The 26,126-nt window shown below is 34.5% G+C and overlaps 1 protein-coding gene, 2 non-coding genes and 1 pseudogene across 3 annotated transcripts; 1 reads left to right on the forward strand and 3 right to left on the reverse strand.

Moving 5' to 3' along the window:
• Positions 1–597: 597 nt before the first annotated feature.
• On the reverse strand, positions 598–2,070 carry LOC143601007 (mediator of RNA polymerase II transcription subunit 30-like). The gene is made up of 3 exons (XM_077078529.1): positions 1,765–2,070; positions 815–898; positions 598–714 (listed from the first exon to the last, which is right to left on the reverse strand). Exons 1-3 carry the CDS (start codon positions 2,068–2,070, stop codon positions 616–618), a joined length of 489 nt encoding a protein of 162 aa, XP_076934644.1. The 3' UTR covers positions 598–615.
• Positions 2,071–2,557: 487 nt separating this feature from the next.
• On the reverse strand, positions 2,558–2,639 carry TRNAS-UGA (transfer RNA serine (anticodon UGA)). The gene has a single exon. It is a non-coding gene; the product is annotated as a tRNA-Ser (tRNA).
• Positions 2,640–6,866: 4,227 nt separating this feature from the next.
• On the reverse strand, positions 6,867–6,948 carry TRNAS-UGA (transfer RNA serine (anticodon UGA)). The gene has a single exon. It is a non-coding gene; the product is annotated as a tRNA-Ser (tRNA).
• Positions 6,949–12,657: 5,709 nt separating this feature from the next.
• On the forward strand, positions 12,658–14,660 carry LOC143601008 (shikimate O-hydroxycinnamoyltransferase-like; annotated as a pseudogene).
• Positions 14,661–26,126: the final 11,466 nt, after the last annotated feature.

Below are 26,126 nucleotides of genomic sequence, written 5' to 3' on the forward strand. Positions count from 1 at the left end.
TTTGGGTGTCAGGGTTCCAAACTTCCAAGAATTGTTTCGTTGTAAAAAGATTCAAACTTTCTTGATTCTGGTGATGTTTGTGTGCTTTTATTGTGGCATGTGTTATGCTATGATTAGTAGCCGAAAAGGATCAACACCCAGTTCAGAATCTGCACCAAAAAAAAAAAAAAAACACTAATGAACTTAGGGTTGATTGCAGAGGTTTGCCTAAAGCTGCACGCCTGCACCATTAAGAAAAGAACTGAGCCAGACAAAACAAGAAGGCTCTTATTTCAAATGAATTAGCTCGGCGTGAAAGAAGCTTACACATATGTGAAAGATGCGGTATCAAGGTTAATAACAGCTAGCAAGATCGAGTGCAGATGAATCTGCCATTCTTGACATGGGATCCATAACTAACGATAACCTATTTATTGTACTTTCTCCTAATTGTAAACTAAAAAACTGGAACCAGATCAATCAAGTAACAGTGAAACTGTCTATAGATATCCGATCTAAACTTTCGCACCAATTTACACATTAAATTTGTCAACAAATCAACTGCAAACATCAATTAAAGTTCATGCCCTATTACAAAAAAAACCTATATAATCTTCATCAAACTTACAGTTACCTTCATCCAGAAACCGGACTTTGCCAACTTGCAATGTCAGTAATGAGCTCTCGGAACTGATCTATGAGATTCTTCAAATGCCTGTTCTTGTTTTCAAGCTCCTACAAAGCACAAAATAGATAACACACATATTAACAATAACCTGCAACATACTATACAAAATGACTAATTGAAAACAGAGACAATAATAATAAAATATACCTTTCTTAAAGCAGAAGCCTGCTCTACCAGCTTCTCAACATCCAAATCATCACTTGACATTGGATCAACATCATAAGCCTTTGCCTTCATAAATAAATTTTATGTTTAACAAAGCTTGTAAACAGTTTTAAGACTTATGAGAATCACATCAATAGTTAGGCGTGTGCATGAAACCGAAAAAACTGTACCAAAACAAAAAACGACGGTCTGGTTTTATGTTTTTGTAAAAATCAAACTTACGGTTTGGTTTTGCATGTAAATAAAACCAAACAAACCAAACATAACCGAATTTTTAGATTTTCATTCTTTACTTTATATTAGAAGTAATTACATGAATTTAAGAAATATGTAACTCAAATATTTTATCCCAAAATGTATTAATAATCAATTATATTATATATATATAAGATAAAAATCAACGGGTTGGTGCCGCAAGACAGTCATTGGTCCATGTGGCGGCACCGGTTCGTGCCATGCCATCCAATTTTATTTATTTTTTCTTTAAATTTGTAAATTTTTTGTTTTAGTTCCGGAACCATAACAAACGTAAGCGAAACTGACCCAATTCGCGTCAACTTGCCACCAAAACTCCTGGGTTTTACAAGCTGAATAAACATCGTTTTTAAATACATATTTTTTGTATTATAAGCTATACGAATTTTTGGGTTTAGCGCCAGTAACGAATGTGTCGCTTTGATCATAAGCTGCTTTTTTTCTTTAAAATACTAAACTTTTTATTATAAGTTATATGAGTATCGCTGCTGTCTTCTGCGTGGACAGAATAAAATTTTCAATTCGGTCGTAACGAACTAAACAAATTTATAATTTTTTCAGTCCTAAATTTTCAATTTCAAATGACAGACCTAACAAAAAAAAAACCGAGCCGAAGCTACAGTTTTAGTTAAAACCCAACCCGAACCGAACCGTGCGTGCCCCTATCAACAGTGTACCTTTCTAGAATTGGGAATAGCGGCGAGGACGGACCGGAGAGCTGCGACGGATGACTTGTAGCGGAGACGAGCTTCATCTAGGGCGGCGCCGCCCATCTCGAACTGATGTGTGGTGTCGGATGAGGTAGCATTGGGATGTGGAGAAGAAGATGAGGACCATAGATTAGGGTTACAGAGTTCGTCGTTCAAAGAAGACAAGATCTGAAACGCTGATTCTATTGTGTCTTCGAGGTACTTCTGGCCTTCCATGGCTAGCTCTTGTGTTGATTTCTGACTGCTGATGGATGTGCTGCTGGTTTCTTCCATTATGATTATGGTTGATTGAATGAATGAGAGTAGGAGTGAGTGATGGGAACTGGGAACCCTAATAAATCAATTGCAGGGAGACTAGAGAAAAGAAAAAATTATATATAAATAGATAAAAGAGTGTTGTGAAACCACTAACGATTTTACAAATTGTATAACACCTTTTCACATTTGTCAAAAGTCTTGGCCACATGAACACTCCACATAAGTGTTATGAAAGTGTCGGTAAGACACATCCATGTGATGGATGCCAAATTTTCAATCCCAACTATATGAACATGCCCCCTAAATAGTATTACCTTTTTGTATATATATATCTACCTTTGTAATCTAAGTAGAGACCATCCAAATTTACTGAATCATACATTTTCTTATTCTCTTGTTTTGTTATCTTCAAGTTCTCATATTACACTAATAATATTGTTATAGTTAGAGCTAATATTATAACAAAGAGATATTTATTAAAAATAACAAAAAATTTAAAATTCGTCGACAGCAGGGTTCAATCCTGCGCGGGCGCAGCCCAACAGATTTCAAGTCTGTCTCCTTAACCACTCGGACATATCGACTTGTATAATTTCTTGGCACCAGATTTTGTATTATACAGGACTAGTGAATGGTAAAAAGACAATATAAGGGTTATAGTAATATAGTGTTGATTGATAAGATTTCTTTGTAATGTTATACTCCTTTTTAGCTGTAACGGTTCCTGCTAAAATTAGTTGTTTTTTTTATGCATTTATAAGACATGTTTCATGATCAACAACATTACAAAAATAACGATAATGGTGCATGTGTGTCTTGACAACAAACCGTCTCAATCTAACAAAAGCATATGAAAGGTTGTGGTTGTCGCATGCTTTATATGTCTAGCCATCTTCAGTTTGAATCTTCATGTATCGGACAGCTTCGGACTTATCCTCGTTTTGGGTTCTTAATGAAAGGGATGTTCATATGCTTTGATCTCAAAGGCTCAAACCCGTCCAAAAAGACCCTGTGCAACGCCCTCGATTGTTCGGGGGCTGAAGAGATATGGTCCTGGATCCAATTCGGATATGGGTCCAAACCTTAAAACAACCAAGATGACATAAAGAGAAAACCGCCAAACACCCTCAAGCGCACACTTGACCGGATACACCCAAGATGTTGCACAGAGGGAGGTACAATCGGGACCAATGTCAGTGCCAGAGTTGTGCAAGAAAAAACACCAACAGGGTAGCACTGCCTATACGATAGGTATGTTCTGAACTATTGTTAAGAAGATGATAGTATTGAGAAGTGGCCCCACACAAAACAACACCCACAATCTCCACTATGGCAGCTATAGAAGGGATAGGCCAAATATCCCCTTGACACGCGGCCCAATAATCCTTACACAAAGCTTCACACCTTTGGCTATAATTACAAGACTCCACCAAACGTTAAAGGATTCCGCTCTCACCCTCTCTAGCCATATACTATTTCTTTGTGCTTTTCACACTTGTATTTTATGCACGGAGAGACCATCATGAAGGCGAAGATGACGTTTTTCTGAGCTGGAAACGTTTCTCTCTTCTAACCACCACCACATGATAGTTTTCTCTACATTTGCGTTTATAGATTTTTTATTATGGGGCGCTGTATTGCCTACCCATGATTTCATCAAGTGAGTGGCCCCAATTCCCAAATGGTACACGAGAATACAATAACTTCTTTCGTACCACTTTCCTTTAATGTTGGCGTTCTTCTTGATGGGATATATATTACCTGGTAAACTTAAATGGTTGCTCGAGGGTCGGCCATTACATCTCCCTTATTAAACGTCACAGGTTTCATACTATGATGGATTCATCAAGGGAGGGGCCTCAACTCTTGAGTAGTACCGGAAATTGCAAGAGCTTCTATGGTACAAAATTTCTTGATCATTAACTCTCTTCGGGACGAGATGCATACATAGCGTGTATACCCTAACATTTTAACACAATTTTAGTAAATGTTAACTTAGAAATTTTTGTCATGTCACAAACTCACAATAACTCATAAACATTATATAAAATGTTTATAACTTGTTGGTTACGCTCCGTTATAAGTATGCAAATAAATCAAGAATCTATTTATATGTTTCCTTTTAAGGATTTTTGACAAAATTTGACCTATAGTGGGATTATGTACAAAATTGTGGTATGACCAACGCTATCTGGATGATAATTAGTTTGGACACCATTCAAACTTACACCGTTCAAACTTACACCATTCAAACTTAAAGAGTTCAAATAAAAAGATAAATTGAAAAAATGTGTTTTTTTTAATGATGTATTTATGTTAAAAATGACTCAAATCATGAATTGGTTGATCTAATTGGCTAAACATGGTGTCAATTTTCAAATGACAAATTGTACTTCACAAAGATGAAAAGTTAGTTTTTAAGGCTCATATCCACTAAGCATATTTACAATTTACCATGCTACTAGAATTATTTATAACTAAAAATCTTGGTAACTTGATTTATGGGCTGAATGTTTTGACTTCACATTGAGGTCTATGAACCTCACATACTTGATTGAAGTCTTTGACCTTTACAGTTGATATCAATAAACCTCACACAACTAAAACGTGGTGAGTAGTGTATAGTTTTAAAGTCAAAAGAATTTCACAATGATTTTCATCATTTTAGTAAATGCAATTCTCACACTCTAGCTAGATTGTTTGATGTAGTTCATTAATTACAAGCGCTTCAATATTTGGTTAAGAAGATGCTTATATAACAAACACAAATTCATTACAAGCGCATGACTAATGTGACCAAATTGACATTAACCATGTCTCCAAGGATAGAATCACACGGCTAGGCAAAAAGGCATGTAGTCGTGGTACTCGGTTTGCTGAAATTTTGAATTTTTTTTTTATCTATATATGGGATTTGGCTTTGATTTTTTTAGACATGTTTAACACCACAAGAGATGAAGGAAGAGTGTAAGCTTACTTTGTAGATGCAAATACTGGGACATCTAAATCATGTAAATATGTATTATGGACAGTTAAAAAGGAAAACTTACAAAAAGAAAGAAAAAACGTCGACGGCAGGATTCGAACTTGCGCAGGCAAAGCCCAACAGATTTCGAGTCTGTCTCCTTAACCACTCCGCCATATCTACTTTTTGTTAATCTTGGCCAAGTGTTTGCTTATGGCTCAACATAATCAGTTAGTTGCAAACACTGAATCTTCTGATTTGAAATGGTTAAAAAAGAACAATATAGTAATAATATGTTTTTAAACAGATTTATTAATAAAAACGGGTAAATTAACTCTTGAATGGAAATCTGTTTATAAACTCAGCGCGCTTTGTCCTGGCTCATTTGGCTGGCGCTACAAACCGTTTATAGATCTGTTCATCAAAAATAAGCTTGAATTGTTTTCGAGGAATTCTAATCTCTAATCAACAAAAGTTTCACATCTTAGTTGGAGTTTATTCTTTTCTAGTAGATTCACATAATCATATGGTATGAGCCAACTCTAGACGAATTAGAATACTTGATCAAGAAATTAGTAGTCCATAATAGTTTATCAATAACTGATCGCTGATACTATAATAAAAAATCTTATAAAAAAATAATATGTTAAAACTCAAATAAGAAGATGGTTTTTCCCACTTTCTAAATCTCAACAGCTAATAATAATTTACTTATCTATCTATCATATATATAAACGAAAACACTAAAATCCTACGTGTCGCGATGTGGTCGCTCCCCCTCTTTTATGGAAGCCACCAGATTGCTTGATTTTTAAATGGATGTCTCTCATCGATTTAACCCAAATTCATGGGTATGGTTCTTACAAAAACCAGATAGCTCTTAAACGGGTTATAATATCTCATTAAATTAAAAATTAATCTTACCAATTATTTGATATGAAAATCCTATAAAATAGGGATATACAAAAATTTAATATCCGATTTAGAAAAAAAAGTATTACTTATCATTAATAAATAATTTTATAATAAAAACATAAGCGGGTCATGGGTCACCAAAAATCCAGATAGCTTTCAAAACGGGTTATAATATATCATTTATTTATGAAACCCTTTCATCATCAAACCTTAAGTATATTATTAACTTTCTTACGATAAAGAAAATTAAAATCCAAAAAATAAATATTAAAAAACGAAAAATGTAACAACCATTATCTCAAGCTATCAGATTGCTTTATTTGTAAATGAAGGTTTCTTGCGCATTTGACCCGAATTCACGGCTAAAGATCTCACCAAACCCAGATAGCTCTTAAATGGGTTATAACATTTCATTATATTAAAAATTAATCTCATAAAATATTTAATATGAAAATCCTATAAAATATGGATATACTAAAAATTAATATCCTATTTTGTTTAAAAAAAGATACTATTTATAATTAAGAAACAATTTTATAATAAAGAAAATAAACGGGTAATGGGTATCACCAAACCCAGATAGCTTTTAAACCGGATTATAACATATCATTTATTTGTGAAACCATTTTATCATCAAACCTCAAGTATATTATTAATTATTAACTTTGTTACAATAAATAAAATTAAAATCCAAAATATACATATATATATATATATTAAAAACGAATAATGTAAAATAATCCTCGTAATACGGGGGATAAAATCTAGTAAGAAATAAAATAAACCTTTGATTTCACAAAACCGAACAATAAAAGGCAGTAAGGCACAATCTAGTTGCCTCACAAGTCACAAGCGTATCAACTATTACTTTGCCAAGTCATTAAAATGAACCTATCCGTCCTGTTAATAAGCAGAATAGAAAAATTAAATTCGTCGACAGCAGGGTTCGAACCTGCGCGGGCGAAGCCCAACAGATTTCAAGTCTGTCTCCTTAACCACTCGGACATATCGACCTATATGATATTAATCACATAGCATTATAAATCAATAAACATAAATTCAACCTCTTAAAAAAGAGGGAAGTTTATAAATATAAATATATTATTTTGTGTATATTAAACGTGTATCTTCGGTAATTTATTTTTGAGTTTCGTCCACATTTATCTATATTTGTCTTTTTAATTAGTTAATTAACTTACTCTAATAATGATTGGGGTTGGGGTTAACGGTTAATGATGGTAATCTAACAAACCAAGGGGTAAATTGATAATTTACCAGACTACGGAATGCAACATGTAGAGAAAACGTAAGGGCATAAGCTCAATGGGTCGAATTTTAAAAATTTGGTTGCAAGTTGATTTCGCTCTTCCACCACATGAACACAACTTGTACTTAACTCTTTCATATATAACGTAGGCACAAAAGACAAAGATAGCTTCTATAAACACCAAAAATACTTCAAGGCTTTGGTAGTGAAATGGAAAGAATAGAGAGAGAAGTTCTTGGGCCTTGGTTTGTCAACTTAGAAAAAATAACAAACTATTGATTGTAGGTTTTGTGTTTTAGCTGCGTTGTTGATAGATTTATGAATCTTGTTGTCTCACTTTCATATTAAAGTGTTTTGAGTGTATGAAATCAATAATTGAAAAACGAATGGGCATGAATTTTATGAAAAAGGAAGTTGTAAGTTCGTAGGTTAAATATATCAACCAGTCCAGCTTATCTGGAAAATCTTTGTTGAGGCCATTTACTATTTACTATTGGATAGAAGACAAATGATTATACTTAACAATTTAATAATATGAAAAGCCCGCATACACAAGAGACTTTTTGATGCAATCGGAAATAGATTTCCTTATATAAAACAATAACAACGATTTAATTGAAACGTTGTAACTCTTCGTGCAAGAGTGCATCATTTGACATTAGTAACTCAGTTGTATCAGCAAAAAGACCTCAATATAAGTTTATACTACTCCGTAATAAGCAAATGCTACTACTTCAAATATATATTACTATATCAAGTTGCTACTATCTGTAATTACTACTGCTAAATAGCTACTTACTACTGAAAATAAATATGCCAGTATTCAAAGATAATTTTACTTTTTACTAGTGATGAAAATCTCATTATTGGACTATGCTGCTCTATCAGGGGTGTTGCCCATTGAGTTTACACTTTCTAACTCGTATAAACACTTTTTTCAATTGTTGATATGGTCTTAAATAGATAACAAATATAATTACATTAAAATAAAATCGCATAAATAGTTAAATACATGACTATTTGAAATCATAACTGATAGGCTTAGGATATACACACACCAGAAAGGTTATTTAAGCATCAGGAGAATCTATACGACTCGTATAGGGGCTATACGAGTCGTATAGGCGCAGAGTTATGCCATTTTGTGTAAGCTAGTGTGAGGTCTTGTTCCCTTGTATCGTATAGCCCCTATACGAGCTGTATCAGGCTATATGACTCGTATAGCGACTATTTGTCTCATATAGGTTTTTTTTGGATTACTTTAAAATTACAAAATATTAAAAATAACAGCCGAGTTGGTTATAAAACAGAAACATGTAATTTAAAAATAAATATTTTGCTCCATAATAATCAAGCAACTACGAACAACATAAGCGTTTCGTGGTAACAAGTTTTAGATGTCATGCCATCTGTTCTGGTTGACATCTATATGAGTTATCTAATCTTTTGAAATATAGTGTTAGAAAAATAATTTTATTTATTGGCGTAGATGTTTTAACTCATGTTAACTCAACTTTTGGTATAATCTTACAAAGCAGCACAAAATTTTGACATGGTTGGAGCAAGGAAATTTGGATACCTGGTCTGTGTAGGTCGTATACCATCTATACGGCTCGCATAGACTAGAAAATAATTATAAATCTCCAGTCAAAGTGCATATTGGCATGCTGTCTATATGAATATGAGTTAGCCCCCATACGACTCGTATAGTCACATGTGGTAAGTGGGCTATACGAGCCAGGAAACCTGTACGGCTCGTATAGGATCTATATGGCTCGCATAAACTGAAAAAAGCTGTATAGAGTTGTCCCATCCGTATGTATGCCAGTAAATGTGGGCTATACGACTCGTATAGCCCCTATACGAGCTGTATAGAGTTGTTCACACACCAAGGGTGGTGCAGGAGCATTCAGCTCATTAACCAGGCCCGACCCAGATGTTTGTTTTTTATTTATAAATAGGATTGTTAGGTCTTTTGTTTAGACAATTGATTGATTTTAATAAAGAATTGTAAGCTCTTTGCTAACCGAATCATTCGGTTCGAATCGTTTGGATGGAATCATTGCGTTCTTGAGCCATTTATTTGCTAGTCGAAACTGCATCAAAGGGGTGGTTTTTGAATATAACATCCCAACTGATATAGTGTATGGTTTACTTCTAACACCATCTTTTCATTTGTGGTACTCGTTACAATCGTTAATATGTTCCAAATCTTCCTGAAAATGACCGAATAATTCATATGGAATTGGAAATACAAGATTGAAGATTGGTCACGATGTAAGACTTGAAAAACACTAGATCAAATGATTTCAGAGTCCATTTTCCTTTTTGACCATTTCTCAGCTTTCTTGAAGACAAATTCATTTTACTCTCCTATAACAACTTTAAACATAACCATGGCAACTAAAAAAGCTATTAAATATGATGATTATTATTTTTTTTGAATGTCTATAAAACATGATTTAAACTGCACTGATTAATATTCCTTTTCTCCAAAAATGACAATATTTTTTCCTTTCAAAAATAGAATATTTACAACTATTTAGGAAATAAGGATAACATTAGGGCCACTCACCATGATCATTATTTTAGTGACAGCAAAAACACTATCGTGTCGAAAAGTATAAGTCAAAGTCTGAGGGTGCTTGGACAGTTGGACCTACATGGGTGACACATATTTCCATTTCCATTATTATAAGTCTAAATGAGAGTTGGTGAAGTGTTTGGACGTTTTCTCTCACCAACTCCCCTTTACCCACCAATATCACCTTCCTTATCCTAATCATTTTTTCACCAACAAACAACTTTCCAGCATATTATTTCTCTTCGAAATCAGTTTTATGTATAGAATTGTGATCACAATATACATATTGTTACTTACTTTTTTCTTGAATGTGAAACATAAAACAATCTTTTGTCATGTGTTTATGTTTCGTGCATTGTTTCCGTATCAAACTGGTCATTGACGATTTACCCAGATGTCACAATACTTAATTTTAATAAATATTTAAACAGTAATGAAGAAGCGTGGATCGACTCACTGGTAGACGATCTACTTTCCTCGGGTGTGATTATGCTATTTCACCGATGGTTTCTCTTGGATCTGTGTTCTTCCACCTACAAAATGAACAGCACCTTCAACTTACCCCTCAGAAAGGGACAGAGGGGTCCTCTTTGGGGTAACCCTCCGGTGTGAGAATAAGTATTTGTGGAGAAGATAATAATATGTGAGAGTAAGGAATTCTGGAGAGTATTGCTTAATAGCTGAATACTCTGTGTGATTGTGTTACTGACTGTAACTGTCTGTGAGTGAATGTAATTGATGAGGATTGAATGTGATATGATATGTTACTGGCTGTAACTGTGTGTTGTTGGATGTCTCTCCTTGTGGAGTTGATGCTGTATATATAGTGCTAGGGTTTCCACTGATTTGGCTCAGCCTTGTTGGCCTCCTCCAATTGCTCTGCGCCACGTGTCCTCTGGGACACCTGGTGCTTTCTCATTGGTTATAATCACGTGGTAGCACATGGGTTATGCTGAGTTGTCCACCTTTCATTTGGCAGCTGTCAACATCAGCATATTCTTATTCCTTAAAAAGATACCTTCTGGAAGGTTGTCTGACGTGCACAATCAAGGTTGCCCTAATCCTGATTTGGATAAGGACGAGGTTGATTATGTGCATGTGTGATATGCGCCAATCCTGAGGATGCGCGAGGTCTTCTCTTTATTCTCACGCGCAGATGTTTCATGCGCAGATGTGATATGCACAAGCATGTGATATGCGCCGCGCGCTGATGCGCCGCGCGCATATGTGATATGCGTGAGCATATGTGATGCGCGAGCATATGTGTGCCTGGGCATATGATGCCTGAGCATGTGTGGTGCCTGGGCATATGATGCCTGAGCATATGTGATATGCGCCATGCGCATAGGTTTTGGCTTTGTGACATCATAATGTCTTGATTTCAAGCTTCTTGTCTTTATCTTGTGGGTTGACCCGCCTCGTTCGTTGTTGAGGCGGGTACATACCTCTTCAAGTAACATGTGATCTTCAATTAAATTGAAAGCTTATACAAATTTATTGTTATGTTAGTTATATTTAAAGAATTTAAAAATATATTGTTTTGTTGACATAGAAAAGGAAAAATAATAAAATAACGAAGATACCTTATAAGATAAAGTAGATTAAATGAATTTGAAATGTATAATTTTATGTTAAGAATTAGAGTATTTAGTAATAGAGTTGACAAACCCTCTTTTATAAGGCTTAACCTACTCTTAATAAACTTTATATAACCATAAGTTGCCCTCTGTTTTAGTGATATTGAGATGATGATTAAGGCTTGGAGTCTTAAGTTTGAAATCTGATCCAATAAGGCTTTCTCACAGTAGTGAGTTTCATTCTTGATGGTGTATTTGAGTGAGTCAGATATGGAATGTCAAAATCAGTATGAACGGTTGACATCCTATCTTAGAAAGACTTATCCAGATATTAGGGATGGTTCCAAACGTTGTTAAGAAAAACACATATAACCATAGTTGATGACTTTATGTATCGTATATTTTTTTAATTACAAAGCTATCATATTGTCATTGACACCATGACTAACTTACATAGCACGCTACATGGTATATATTCTTGAATTTACGCGTGATGAGCCATAGAATGTCTAGAAATCATGAAAGCTCAAATAAATCATATTCATTTTTTTGTAATAGATTCTTATAAAAAGATATACTACTTTCAGCATCATCATCCTTTACAAATTAAGAAATTTGTTACCCTTTCCTGTGACTCAAAACAAACTTAATTCAACTTATTATTCGAACGAACTTGAATTATCTCACATTCCTAACAGAATAATCAAGTCATTTTTACAAAACCGATCGATTATAAATTCAAAAGAGAGCCAAACCAATCTACGTTCTCCTTAACTTGTCACGCCTAAATTATTTTTTTTCTTTGCGTATTTACAAAATCCACATATACATAACTCACCCGGTCAATAAAAAAAGCATCAATTAGCAATTCAGCATATGTATATTAAGCCTACACATAACACATATAATAAATCGTCTTGTGACAAAATGTACATCAATTTTTTTTAAAATTTTAATCAACTAATCGTTCAACTCTCCCTATCATAGATTTAAAATATATAGCCAAAATTTCACTAACTATTTGGTACTTGCTTTACTTTCAAGCTTTCGTTTATCTTAAGTTGAAGTCGTAATATTATATTTCTTAATTCCTTAATTCGCCATTAGTCAAAACTCAAAACTAAAACTTTTGATTAGGTCATCCACCAAGCGGTAGGTGAAACCAATTTAAATTTTTTTTAAAAAAATAAAGGAAAACGAGTTGCATTATAAAACCAACTCAAAACACGCTTCACACCAAATAAACACCAACTTGTAACATATATTCTACCCTGACACATTTCATAATTTTGTTAACGTACACAACGAGATGAAGATCGAGGTAAGAGAATCCACGATGGTGAGGCCAGCTGACGAGACACCAACGATTGACCTATGGAACTCTAATGTGGACTTGGTGGTTCCGAATTTTCACACGCCTAGTGTGTATTTCTACAGGCCGAACGGTGCGTCTGACTTCTTTGATCCCAAGGTGATGAAGGACGCGTTGAGTTGGTTCCGTTTTACCCGATGGGAGTGCGGTTGAAGAGAGACGAGGATGGTCGGATTGAGATAGATTGTCGAGGACAAGGTGTGTTGTTTGTGGAGGCCGAGTCTGATGGTGTGGTGGATGATTTTGGTGACTTTGCACCCACGTTGGAGCTCAGGAAACTCATACCCGCGGTTGATTATTTGCAAGGAATTGAATCGTATCCGTTGCTGGTGTTGCAGGTATTACAACTTTAACCATGTGTACGTGGATGCTTAGATGATTATGTATTATCACATGAAACTTATTTTTTTAGAAGAACTTATCATCGAAACATAGATAATAATAATTGCGTCGTGATGGCATATTCAGAATTTTATAAAACAAAATATTAGAAGTTATAAATAAGAAACAAAATTAAAGCTTATAGTGTAACTTACACAATATTTATTTTAAAAATGAAAAGAAAAAATGGATTTTAAATGACATGTTTGGGATTGAGTTTAAAAAATGCTTATTGGCTTACTGGTGTTTTCAAAAAGCTAATAAATTAAAATGTGTTTGGCAATCACAAAAATCTTTCTTATTTTAGTTTTTTTGAAAGGGTTAAACAACAGTTTTCCAGAAGCCCCAAATCTTAGCTTTTCAAAATGGCTTTTTGAAAAAGCCAATAACTAATAAGCATTTTTCAAACTCAATCCCAAACACTCAAAATGAATGAATCATTTTGTAAATTGTTGAAGGTCTATATAATAAAAATAAGGAAAATTGAATTTAAATAATCATAAACTATTGTCAAATAACAATCCTAAGTAACGAGTTGGTTGGTGATAGTCTCCTTATTGAATTGTAACTCATGTTTAATAACTTATATTTATGTTATGGTATCTTTAAATGCGGGTGACTTACTTCAAATGTGGTGGGGTGTCACTAGGAGTCGGTATGCAGCACCACACTGCAGATGGCGCATCTGGGCTGCACTTCATCAACACCTGGTCAGACATGGCCCGTGGCCTTGACCTCACCATCCCACCCTTCATTGACCGAACCCTTTTACGTGCCCGTGACCCACCCCAACCAGCCTTTGACCACATCGAGTACCAGCCCGCCCCATCAATGAAAACCGTACCCGAAACCACAACGGTTCCTGAAACCGCCGTCTCTATTTTCAAGTTAACACGAGACCAACTCAATGCTCTAAAAGCCAAGTCAAAAGAAGCTGGCAACACGATTGCTTACAGCTCATATGAGATGCTCTCAGGCCATGTTTGGAGATGCGTGTGTAAAGCTCGTGGCCTGCTAGATGATCAGGACACGAAGCTTTACATCGCTACTGACGGGCGGGCCTGTCTCCGCCCGTCAATCCCTCCCGGCTACTTTGGGAATGTAATATTCACTACCACCCCGATAGCAGTAGCCGGGGACCTGCAGTCAAAGCCTACCTGGTACGCTGCGGGTAAAATTCACGACGCGTTGGCAAGAATGGATAATGATTATTTAAGATCCGCACTAGATTACTTAGAACGGCAGCGCGATCTAAAGGCACTTGTTCGTGGGGCCCACACCTTTAAGTGCCCGAATCTTGGGATAACTAGCTGGGCTAGACTATTCATGATGCGGACTTTGGATGGGGTCGGCCCATATTTATGGGGCCCGGTGGGATTGCTTATGAAGGGTTGAGTTTTGTGTTACCGAGCCCGGTTAATGATGGGAGCTTGTCAATTGCCATTTCATTGCAAGCTGAATACATGAAGCTATTCAGCAAGTTCCTTTATGACATTTGAAATGATAGTTGTTGATCATAGCAATATATACTCATTATTCATAAAACATTTCTTTGAAATACAAATTGCTGTATGTCAATGGAGGCTGAAACAGTTTTTCATAGGCTGGTCGGTTTTTTAGTTTTATATGAAGTATTCAACTTTAAATGAAATATCATTCAATTGGCAAAACAAACTGAAATTTTGACAAAACTGACATTCAATAAATTGAATCAGTTCAGGTGCTCTATAACACATTAGCACTGCATATACTTGATTGTAGCAGAACATATATTTTTAATATGGTTTTTTAAAGTGACGGAAGTCATCAACGACAAGTTAGCAATGAGATAACGGATGCATCATGCTTAAATGAGTTTGCAAATGGAATGAGCACAGTCCAAACCCCTTAACGAGGATCTATTGGAATGCAACTGACATGATTAGACATTAATTTGTCTGAATAATCATAATTTTAAAATCACACCAAACGAAACTGAATTGACACAAAATTCATTTTCTCTTTAACTTTGCTCGCAATTCGCAAAAGAAAAGGATAGAGCAAAATAGCCTTGCTTCAAATTGTGTTGGAATCTAAGGAAAAAAAAACAATTAGTTTACATGTGTTGTGTGGTAAGTAATATATGTTGTGGATGCTTAATTATTGAAGTAAGTGATCCTACCATATTAGTTCGAGATCGTGTTTATGTTTATTGCATAATGTATACCCCTCGTGATGTTATTTTGGTAGGTATGGTATGGTAGCATGTAGGTATATATGCTAGTATGTAGGATAGTAATATTTAGTGTGTATATATGCTTTGTATCTGATAAAAACATTTTAATTTAGTTATAAAGTCTGATACAGAAGTTTGCTTATTGGAACCATCGTCCTGGTAGGCTATGTGTTTGCATCTAATCTATACAATGTAAAGATGATGAATAAAGATGTGTAGGATAATAAGCACAGTTTGTATTTACTATTAAAATGAAGTCAAATTTGAGGCCGGTCATGTTTCTAATTCAACAGTAAATAAAGATGTGTAGGTTAGTAACTACAGATAGTATTAATATGTAGCTACATTTTTACATATAAAGGCATACGGAAGTACTATATACATTGCATAAGTACATATTGTGTAGGTGTAGGGCATGCACTTCAGGGGTGTAGTGCTGTTATTATAGCCTTATAGGTGTGTAGAACTCTATTAATCTGTCTTTTTTCTGTCATACTTTTTTTTAACAGAATGATCCTTCCCATAATATGATACTTCTTTTTTTTTTCAAAAAAGATACACATTTGGCTTTTAGAGACTACGACTTAACAGAGACGTGGCGTTGTAGAGACAAAAATTACTCGCATGCTGAATAAGGATATGATTAAAATGACACCAACCACATATGATATGGTTTTCATTTCGATTATGTCAGTTAATCATTTTATTTGGTTTGTTTTGTTTTGATCAAAAGAATATTTTAGTTGACTGGTAAAAACCTGTTGACTCCTTATAGAGTGTAGCCTTTTTATTATGTATTGATATTGTACATATTATAAAATAATTCATGTATGCCGAAGGAGTTTTTTTGTTGGTTATCTACGGTTTGTTGGGAATACAAAGGGTGATACATTAGATACGTTAGCACCGAAATGGAGGAAATTAAATTGTGAAACAAAAGGTAACTATGCAGAGTTTGGGATTTATATCATGACGCATTTGGAGACATTCATTGGGAAGAATAATTGTGGTTGTAGTCAAAGGGAGGAGTAGATGCACATTTAGGTTCGTGATAGATAACACCATCTCTGATGGACTCTTTCTAGTCCTGACAATATTCACAACATCTCTGATGAACGTATTCTTAAAGTTTGATTATGCAAACACGCTATCTTTTAATTATCTATCAAAATGAGTAGTCAACAAATCATGTTTATGTGGCTTTCGACCGGTAAGGATTAGGCTGTTCAGTTTTTTTCTGTTGTATTTTACCACTGCATTTTTTGTGTTGGATTCTTGTGCTAAATTTTAAGAAAACAAAAAGGGTGACAGTTTAGTTTTAAAGAGCAAAATGCCATTTAGTCTTAATATAAATTATAAAGAAGGCAAATTGGAAATAAATAATCTCACCTTTTGTGTATTGGCCGATAATAATCTCACCTTTAAAAATCACTACCAATGGTCCAACCTTTCAACTATTTTTGTCTCAATGGTAATCCGTTAAGAAACACTTAACACCGTTACGCTTGTTTCCGAGTTTCAACCCGATGTTTTAGGGCTTTTGATCGGAAGAATGGTACGCGTCAACGGACGTAAACTTATCTCGAAACGGTGATCCAAACAACGAAACATAAACAATGTTTCAATTCGGGTGCTTGAATTTCCAATTAACAAAAATCAATCCATTTGATACATCGTTTCGAGATAAGTTTTACGTCAGTTGACTCGTATCATTCTTGCGATCAAAAGCCCTAAAACATCGGTTTGAAACTCGGAAAAAAAACGTAACGACGTTAAGTGTTTTTTTAACGAAAGACCATTGAGACAAAAATAGTTGAAAGGTTGGACCGTTGGTAGTGATTTTTAAAAATGCGATTATTATCAGCCAATACACAAAAACAAAAGATATGATTATCTATTTCCAATTTACATAGAAGTCTCACATGTCACCTCCATAACCTAAATCCATTTTAGCGTGGTTAAGCAAAATTCATTTTAGTTCTTATTCTTTCTCTCTATTTCTATGGAAGTGATCCATAACTTCTAGCTTCATTTTCTCTTTAACTTTACTAGTAAAAGAATACGGAAAAAAAATATACCTTGCTTCAAATTGTAATGGAATTCAAGTAAAAAACCAATAAGTTTACATGTATTTCTTTTATAATTTTTTTTAAATAAAAAAGAGATGATGGTCATAACTAAAATTTTAATTACTTTATTGACATTTTCGATACCTACATGACTTGTGTCGCCAATAATACAAATAAAGCTAAATACATATTTTGCTTTTTATTTTTGATATATATTTTGAATTATGATTTTTTTTTTATTTTTTTGGGGTTTTAACTCAACTATCTAAAAGCCTGCAAATTCTTATCACCCTCATCATTTTTATGACCTTTTATGTTTTAACATCTACATATACGAAAATCTTTATGATTCAATATCCATAGCAATTTAGCAGAATAACTAGTTTGAGTCCTTGTGTTATGAGGATTTATTTAGGTTTTTGCTTTTAATCGTTTTGTTATTTTATGTTTTGTAATGATTTGTTTTATTTTTTAACATAGTTTTGTCTTGATTTAATACGTATATATTAGTTTGTTATGTTTGTTATATTTTTAACGTTTTGGATCTTTCAACTGAGATGTGCACATTTTTTTAGATTTTTAACGAACGAACATAAAAATAGAACATGTGATTTTTTTAAATGAACAAATATGAACACAAATATTTGTTTTATGAGAAAGGGACGGTTGATGCAGGTGGCGATGATGGTTGATGCATGAGAGGGGAGGTGAGACCCATGACCCGGGTTTGGTGAGACCCAGACCGGCGAAACTTATTTAGAGGAGAGAAATTAAATTAGGTTGACGATGATAGATCTTATAACCCATTTAAGGGCTATCAGGGTTTGGCGAGACCCATGACCCGCGAAACTTATTGTTTGATAATTAAGGGGTTATTTCACAATATAAATAAGAGGTTATAACCCGTTTAAGAGCTATCTGGATTTGATGAGACCCATGACCCGTGAAAATTATTGTTTGATTATGAAAGAGTTTCACAAATAAATGAGATGTTATAACCAATTTAAGTAGTATCCGGTTTTGATGAGACCCATAACTACGAATTCGGGTTTAAACACATGAGAAGTCTCAAATCACAAATCAAGCATTATAGTAGGTTGAGAGAGATGGGAAGCAACTACAGAGTGATACGTATGATTTTTTTGATAATCATTTATATAGATAGATGGAGATGGATAACATCGATAGATGATACTTTTGCAAATATCAATTTATCCAACAAATTTTTTTTTGGGTATAATACAACTGTAAAAGTGTTAAAAGTATTCTACTTCGTTAATTCTAAACTTAACAATGAAGATAAGGATGTATATATCCTTTTGCATTAATCCACAAAGTTTGGTTCTTACTAGCCATCTGTTTTATTTGCGAGCTTTATTATACAATCCTTTTTCTAACTTGATCATCCCTTCTCATTTTCGATTGTACTATCTTCCCAGTTCTCATTTCGTTTCAAAACATTTGCTTTCATTATATAACATTTGTTTCTTCTCATACTATATTGAAAAAAAATATCATGTTTGAACACGAGCATCCATTAAAACTCATAGATTTGTGGTTGGAACAACTGCAACACGAAGAAAAGTACGAAGAAGACGAGGAAGACGAGAATGAACTAATTGCAAAACAAGACTTTCAATGTTTATGCTTCCAATGTCATGAAGAAATCAACTGGTTTCATGGGTATTATTACACGTGTTCTCAATGTGGTTACTCTATTCATAAATTTTGTACACAACTTCCAGAAAGGATGGAAGACATTTGTCATGCTCACACTCTTCACTTCCGCAAATGGCATGCCCCTTGGCTGTGTAATATTTGTAACGACTTTCATAGGCGTTACGTCCTTGCTTATCATTGTTCTCAATGTTTTTTTCATGTTGATGTAAAATGTGCCGCAAAAAGGTTACAAAAGAATATCATATATCATCCTAGCCATACACACCCTCTAGTTTGCATGGCGAAACAAATTTTATGCAAGTGTGACGCCTGTGGTGAGAAACAAGAAGGGACATTCTATCATTGTCCTATGTGCCACGGCCCATTTATTCATAATCATTGTGCTTTCCTACCGAAAAATTACAAATTCAGCATATTACAGATAATTGTGTATCCCATGTTCATCCGCTCGACCTTGTTATTCCTTTCCAAAAGCAGATCAAGAAGCCAAATTTAACCCACCATGTAGGCGATGCCGTCTAACATTTTATTATGATAATCTTTGGATTTACAAATATGAAAAATGCAGATGCTATACTCATCTGAAGTGCGTAACATCAATAAACGAGCCTTTCATGTCCATCCTTAAACCTCTAGGTAGATTTGCATAATATATTTAGAGTTGCTTTTATGTTAGTGGTAGAGGTGTAAACAAGCCAAGCCGAACCCGAGCTCAACTACGTGAATAACTTTTCAAGCTCGAGCTCAGCTTGTTTCTTATTAATTGTTATATATATAGAAAATGGTTCAAATAAGAATAGAAAGTTTCCTATGAATGGTAAGAACCAATACATTTTTTGACATTTGGCATTAAAACCTATGGTAAAAGAATAATTCTAGGAAACTATGTCGGTTATAATGGTGAAAGAGTAATTATAGGAAACTATGTCGGTTTTTGTTAATTTTAAATCTCAACACTTGGATCCCCTAATCTAATGGCCCATAATTATTCTTACAATTTCTAGGAAGCATTGTCTTTTTACAATAACCTATCCCTATATATATACATATATATATATACACATATATATAGGAGAAATATAGTTTGAAAACCCTCTTGAGTTTAGAAAACCCGTGAAAACCCTATGTAACATCTTTTTTTTTGTAACATGTAATATATGTTGTAACATTTAATATAAAACATCGAAAACATAAAAAAAATGTTTTGCTATTTTTTTACATTTTTTTAGAAATTTATATATATGTTTTCAGGAGAGAGAAAGTGTAAGAAAACTTTAACATTTTTTTATTAACTTTAATTGTGGACCACAAGATTTAATCTTTAATTAAAAACATGTGGTTGAGAACGAGTTTCAAGAGTTTTCACAACTCAAGTGGGTTTTTATTCTAACCTAACCCTCTCTCTCTCTCTCTATATATATATAATACAAATTATATAAATAATATAGGCCTTTTTAGGCTAGCGAGTCGACTTGAGCCCGGGCTCGTTTATTAAACAAGCTTATTTATAAGCTCGAGTTTGGACTTAGCTCGTTTAAGCTCAACTTTATATTAGTTTTTTTCGAGCCGATCTTTAGTAGGTCGCATGTGGCTTGGCTTGTTTAAGCCTTTAGTTAATGGTTTCTCATTACTAATCATTTAGTACTCGAAGTAATTTTGTTTTTCTATCAGGTACAACGGTAAAAATCTATAAAGATGCCGAACATCCTGACCTTCTTCACCTCCCATTTCCTGATCCATCTTGTAGCATACTAAAACACTTGTTTTTCAAGGAAAATGGACCACATGTATTAGAAATTAACGATGGCACCAAAGTACACATTAGCCACTAACATCCACTAATGTTGGAGGATGCACAATGTAGTACTGATATCACAAGCCCCACCTATTCAAGAATAAAATCAATATCCTATCATGATCCAACGAAAAGGATTGAACTCTTATGCGACGTATGTGTTAGACCAATAATGAGTGGCCCAATCTATGTGTGTGCCAATGAGGAAGAGCACTGCAATTTTGTGCTTCATGAGTGGTGCTCCCGGCTACCTACTGAATTGAAAGGCCACCCTGATCACTCACAGCATATCCTAATTCTCCGTTCGAAAATCCCCAATAAGTTCTTTGGGGTGTTCTGTTGTAATATTTGCAAACTTAATTGCAATGGATTTGCCTGTTGTGAGGAATGCAGTGACTACAATATTGATGTTCTATGTGCCTTCTTACCTAAAGAAATCACTTATATTTCTCACCCAAATCACCTCCTTTCAAGAGTTTATAACACGCCATATGATTTTTGTGATATATGCCGTGTTATGTTTTCATTTAAGATTTATGGATTCCGTTGCCATGCTTGTGATTTCTATGTACACCTCGAGTGTGCATTGTTAATACCTGAGACAACTACAATCAAGTGTGACAAGCATCCTATGAAGTTAAGTTACTTTCCCGTTGAGAACCATAAAAGCGAATACTTTTGTGAAGTTTGTGAGGAGGAACTTAATCCCGAATGTTCATTCTATCATTGCCAAGAGTGCATGCAGTCTATGCATACGGATTGTGCTCCATCAATACTTAGGTACAAAACATATACGAGAAGGGCCTATCATGTGGAACCCATTTATGACTTTCTGAATGTGAAGTTTGGGGGCACATATAGCAATGCTAAAGTGCATCCACACCCCCTTTCATTCGTTCAAGGGATTGCAAACGATGGCGCATGTGCTAGAAGTGGTTGTGGTGCAAGACTCCAATACCATATGATCTTAAGTGTTTAAGCTGTAAGTTTGCAATTCATATAGACTGTTGTGAAGGTATGAGTAAATAGCCAATTACATATTCGTTTTATGTTGGTTTGTTTTTCTAATCATTTTTTCTTCTTATGTAAGTACTAAGTAAATACAAGTAATAAAAAAAAACGAAATTTAATGCATGTGTTCACTTTTTACAATTCATTTGCTGAAGACACTCAAAAATTGATCAAAATTGGGTTCCTATCGTGGGAGGATTTGTGGTTGTAAATACTCGTGGCTGTTATGCGTGTTTATACATAATATTTAGTTGGTTGTTATAGAAATTAATTTGGTGAAGACACTCTTGTTTACATGATTGGATACAAATCATGGTTTTAAAAGTCGTTAGGTGGATCCTAGGCGGTCGATTGGGAAGTTGGGTGTACTCGGGGAGTACTCGGACATGGTAAATATAATGAAAATTAATTTTTGGGTATTATATATATGCAAAATATCATTAGTTTACCAATATTTATAACAAAATATGTGAATATCAATATAAATAAGAGAAATACATTTTTAAATGATAAATTATTCAAAAAATTGCTAATCATTAATTAAAAAAATGATATTTGTTCATTAATATTATAGAAATACGAATTATGTTTTATTTTTTAAGTCAAAATCGGCATAGGTTCACCAACAAGATGTGATTCTGGCTGAGGTTAACCACCTTTGATCGATTCTTAGTAACTAGCTAGGCGGAGTTTAAGAAACTCCCCTCGGCGACATACCTTGTAGCGAGTACTCGGAGAGTACTCGGCCTTGTAAACCTACTTTTAAAACATTGATACAAATACAGCAAACTACGTTAACTAAAAGCCAAGACAAAAGAAGCTGGCAACACGATCACTTACCTCGTATGAGATATTCCCGGGGCATGCTTTGTAAGGCCCTGGACCCCTGCTTTAGTGTCGGATTTACTCATAAATTCAGTTCAACAACGCGAAAGCATATACAATTTGCAGCGGAAACTAAAACTTTTCCACAAACTTTTCTTTCACTAACTAATCTTCAATATAGATAGTCTCCTACGCACCTTAAGCTCACCACGTCATCAACAACACATGCATGCATACTAAAAGTCAGTGGTGGATAATTTCAAGGGAAACGTTCAAAAATATATTTTTTACCATATTTCATACAATGCAAACAAAATATTTTTTACCGTATTTAATATAATAACCGAAATTTTTTACCGTATTTTCATACAATAGTTTGTGATAATATCACCATTTTCTTGAAATTTTCGTTTAAAAAGATTACTAATAAGTCTAGTTTCATTTTCCAAGTTTTCTAATTTTAGAAGGGACAAAATTTAAACCATAAACCCATAATCAATTTACACATAAACTATAGGCTCCTAACCAATTACAATTTCCAATGTACAGTACCCAAATATCCAACAAACCAATATCAATCACTCAATTGCTACCATGGGGGTGGTGGTCCATTCACAAAGGTAAATCATTTCAATTGGTACTAATGGAGTTTTGGAGGGGGAGAGCTTGGGTTCAAGCCCCGTAGCCAACAAAAATTAAAAGAAGTTTTACTGTTAAAAAATAAAATAAAAATCATTCAATTGCCCATAAACAATTCCAAATTAACAATTTATATAAACAAATAGACAATTAAAATTTTAAATAGAAGTAGAATAATACCTAAATTGAACAAGTAGAATTCAAACCGTGGGAGAGGGACCGAAGGAGCACCGACCATCAGCTACTCGGCTGCAGCATGGAGGTCCAGTGCCGGAGGAGGCAGTAGGGGGTAGGGTAGCGTGGGGTGGAAGCCGCGGCTGAATGAAACTTTGTTTTGTTGAATGTTGATGTACGGCCTAAACCAAGCGTTCAAGCATCAGAGAACAATAAACAGTGGTTTTATTTGGGTTGGGCTTTAATTGGTTTCGGCTTTTAATTTGGTTGGCCTTTAAACAAACAGAGGTAACGTTATATTTTTTTTATGGGTAGTGAAATATGAACCGACAAAAACATATGAAAATTTACACTACCGACGAAAAGTTAAGGGGTAGCGAGGCTACCCCTGGTTTGTTTATACGCTGAGTGAGTTCTAACATTTCTTTGTTTTCATAAATGATCAATTTTAAGCAATTAACATGTGACTATTTCGTATCCGAAGATACATTTAACATAACCTTCAATTCTTGCACAATCATTTACGTCCTTACCTTGACCTCTTCATGCATACCAGGGCATGCACGCCGTTCACATACTCTATCTATTCTACTAGTATCCATAACTGGACCAACAATTCTACAACACATGTGTATACATTCATTAACTACGATACCAAGCATTCGACCACTTACACATACGTATTTACTGCCATACTTAGTATCCCTAATTGGACCACCTATTCATTGTGTCCATAACTGGACCACATTGCAATCGTATTCATAAATGAACCATATTATCCTTTATATCCATAACTAGACCACATTATCCTTTGTATTCATAACTGGACCACATTATTCTTTGTATTTGTAACTGAACCATCTTACCATAGTATCCATAATTGGACATCTTACCATAGTATCCATAACTGAACCACCTTACCATCGTATTCGTAACTAGACCATATTACACATATATTAATATTCTATTAGTCAGTACCTTGTATCTATAACTAGACCACATATACGCATATTATGTCCACGTTCAGTACCTTGTATCTATAGCTAGACCACATTTCCATAACAACGCATGCCCTAAACACAGTATAGGCTTTTAGTCCTTTATTGTGTTAAGGCTCGTGCTTTCCTTTCCATTACAGCAGACTATCATTCCCACAAAACGAACATCTATACATATCCATAGAAGGAACGTGTACTCATATCCATAAAGGAACGTCTGTCTATCGTATAAGAACTTGCAGACTGCCCACGAGCATTCATGATGCGGACATGTATAAGGGACTACGACCCCCCCCCCCTGATGTCCACGTCATGACTTACTCACATTCTTCATACATCTTTAACATAAAAGAGTTACGTACATTTGTTACTAATTTACTTGTTTACTTTTTCATATAAAACATGTCACGTTCCTCTTTTATCTTCTTCCATGAGTATGCATACAGCCCCAAAATGTTTAAAGGTAAAAAGGGGGCTAGAACTCACCTGGATACTGTTATGTTGTGTATTGATTGGAATCCCTTCCTTTAACTAAGCACGGCCAACTGTTTAACATGCACACGTGTTAATTAACCGTATAACAGACTAACATAGCTAACTACATTAACTTAACTCGAGCTAACTAATTTAGTTAACTAAGTTGACAAAATTCACAATTTGCGAATCTACTTAATTCGCATCTTGCAAATCTGGTTTATTTTGCAACTCGCAAGTCTGCTTATTCTTGCAATTAAGATCATTCTCACAAATAAGCTTATTCTCGCAAGTTCAGGCTTATTCTCGCAAATAGCCTTATCTTGAAACTGACCTTTATCTTGCAAATGACCTTTATCTTACAACTGGCATTTATCTTGGAACTGGCATTTATCTTGCAAATAGCCTTTATCTTTTAACTGTCCTTTATCTTGCAAATGGTCTTTATCTTGCAAATAACCTTTATCTTGCAACTACATTAACTTAACCTGAGCTAACCAATTTAGTTAACTAAGTTTACCAAATTCATAATTTGCAAATCTACTTAATTCGCATCTCACAAATCTGGTCTATTTTGTAACTCGCAGGTCTGCTTATTCTTGCAGTTAAGATCATTCTCGCAAATAAGCTTATTCTCGCAAGTTCAGGCTTGTTCTCGTAAATAACCTTTATCTTGCAACTGACCTTTATCTCGCAAATGACCTTTATCTTGTAACAGGATTTTGTCTTGAAAATGGCCTTTATCTTGCAACTGGCATTTATCTTGCAAATATATCTTGCAACTCCGACTTCGTTTAGTCCTCCTTTTTACGAACCGAACACTACTCATTTTACTCAAACCGAACCGATCGGTTCGTTTATGGTAACTTTTGTAATTTTTAACACTTATTCAAACCCGTCCTAACATCCTAACGAGTTTATGGCGATTCAACATCAAACACATAACCTTTCTAACTAAAACATACCTTTTTTCGAGTTCGGTTCAGATTTGGTTTCGGACACAGGTTCGATCTTGATCTTTCTACTTGAATGCACGACAAACGAATACCATGTGATTCTTGCTCGTTCCTATTGTTTCTAGATATATTTGGTTTTAGATGGGGGATGGAGAGTGTGTGTGTTTTGAGTGT

Source organism: Bidens hawaiensis, unplaced genomic scaffold (assembly GCF_021521415.1).
Source record: "Bidens hawaiensis isolate Kalapana, Puna unplaced genomic scaffold, B.hawaiensis_p1.1 tig00055198_1, whole genome shotgun sequence".
Lineage (NCBI taxonomy): Eukaryota > Viridiplantae > Streptophyta > Magnoliopsida > Asterales > Asteraceae > Bidens > Bidens hawaiensis.

Bases quoted from the DNA above. Each gene is read 5' to 3' on its own strand.
- LOC143601007 (XM_077078529.1), bottom strand. From the start codon at position 2,070: ATGGAAGAAACCAGCAGCACATCCATCAGCAGTCAGAAATCAACACAA. The intron at 899-1,764 runs GTACACTGTTGA...TTATTTATGAAG, and splicing joins CTATTCCCAATTCTAGAAAG to GCAAAGGCTTATGATGTTGA. The intron at 715-814 runs GTATATTTTATT...TGTGCTTTGTAG, and splicing joins AGGCTTCTGCTTTAAGAAAG to GAGCTTGAAAACAAGAACAG.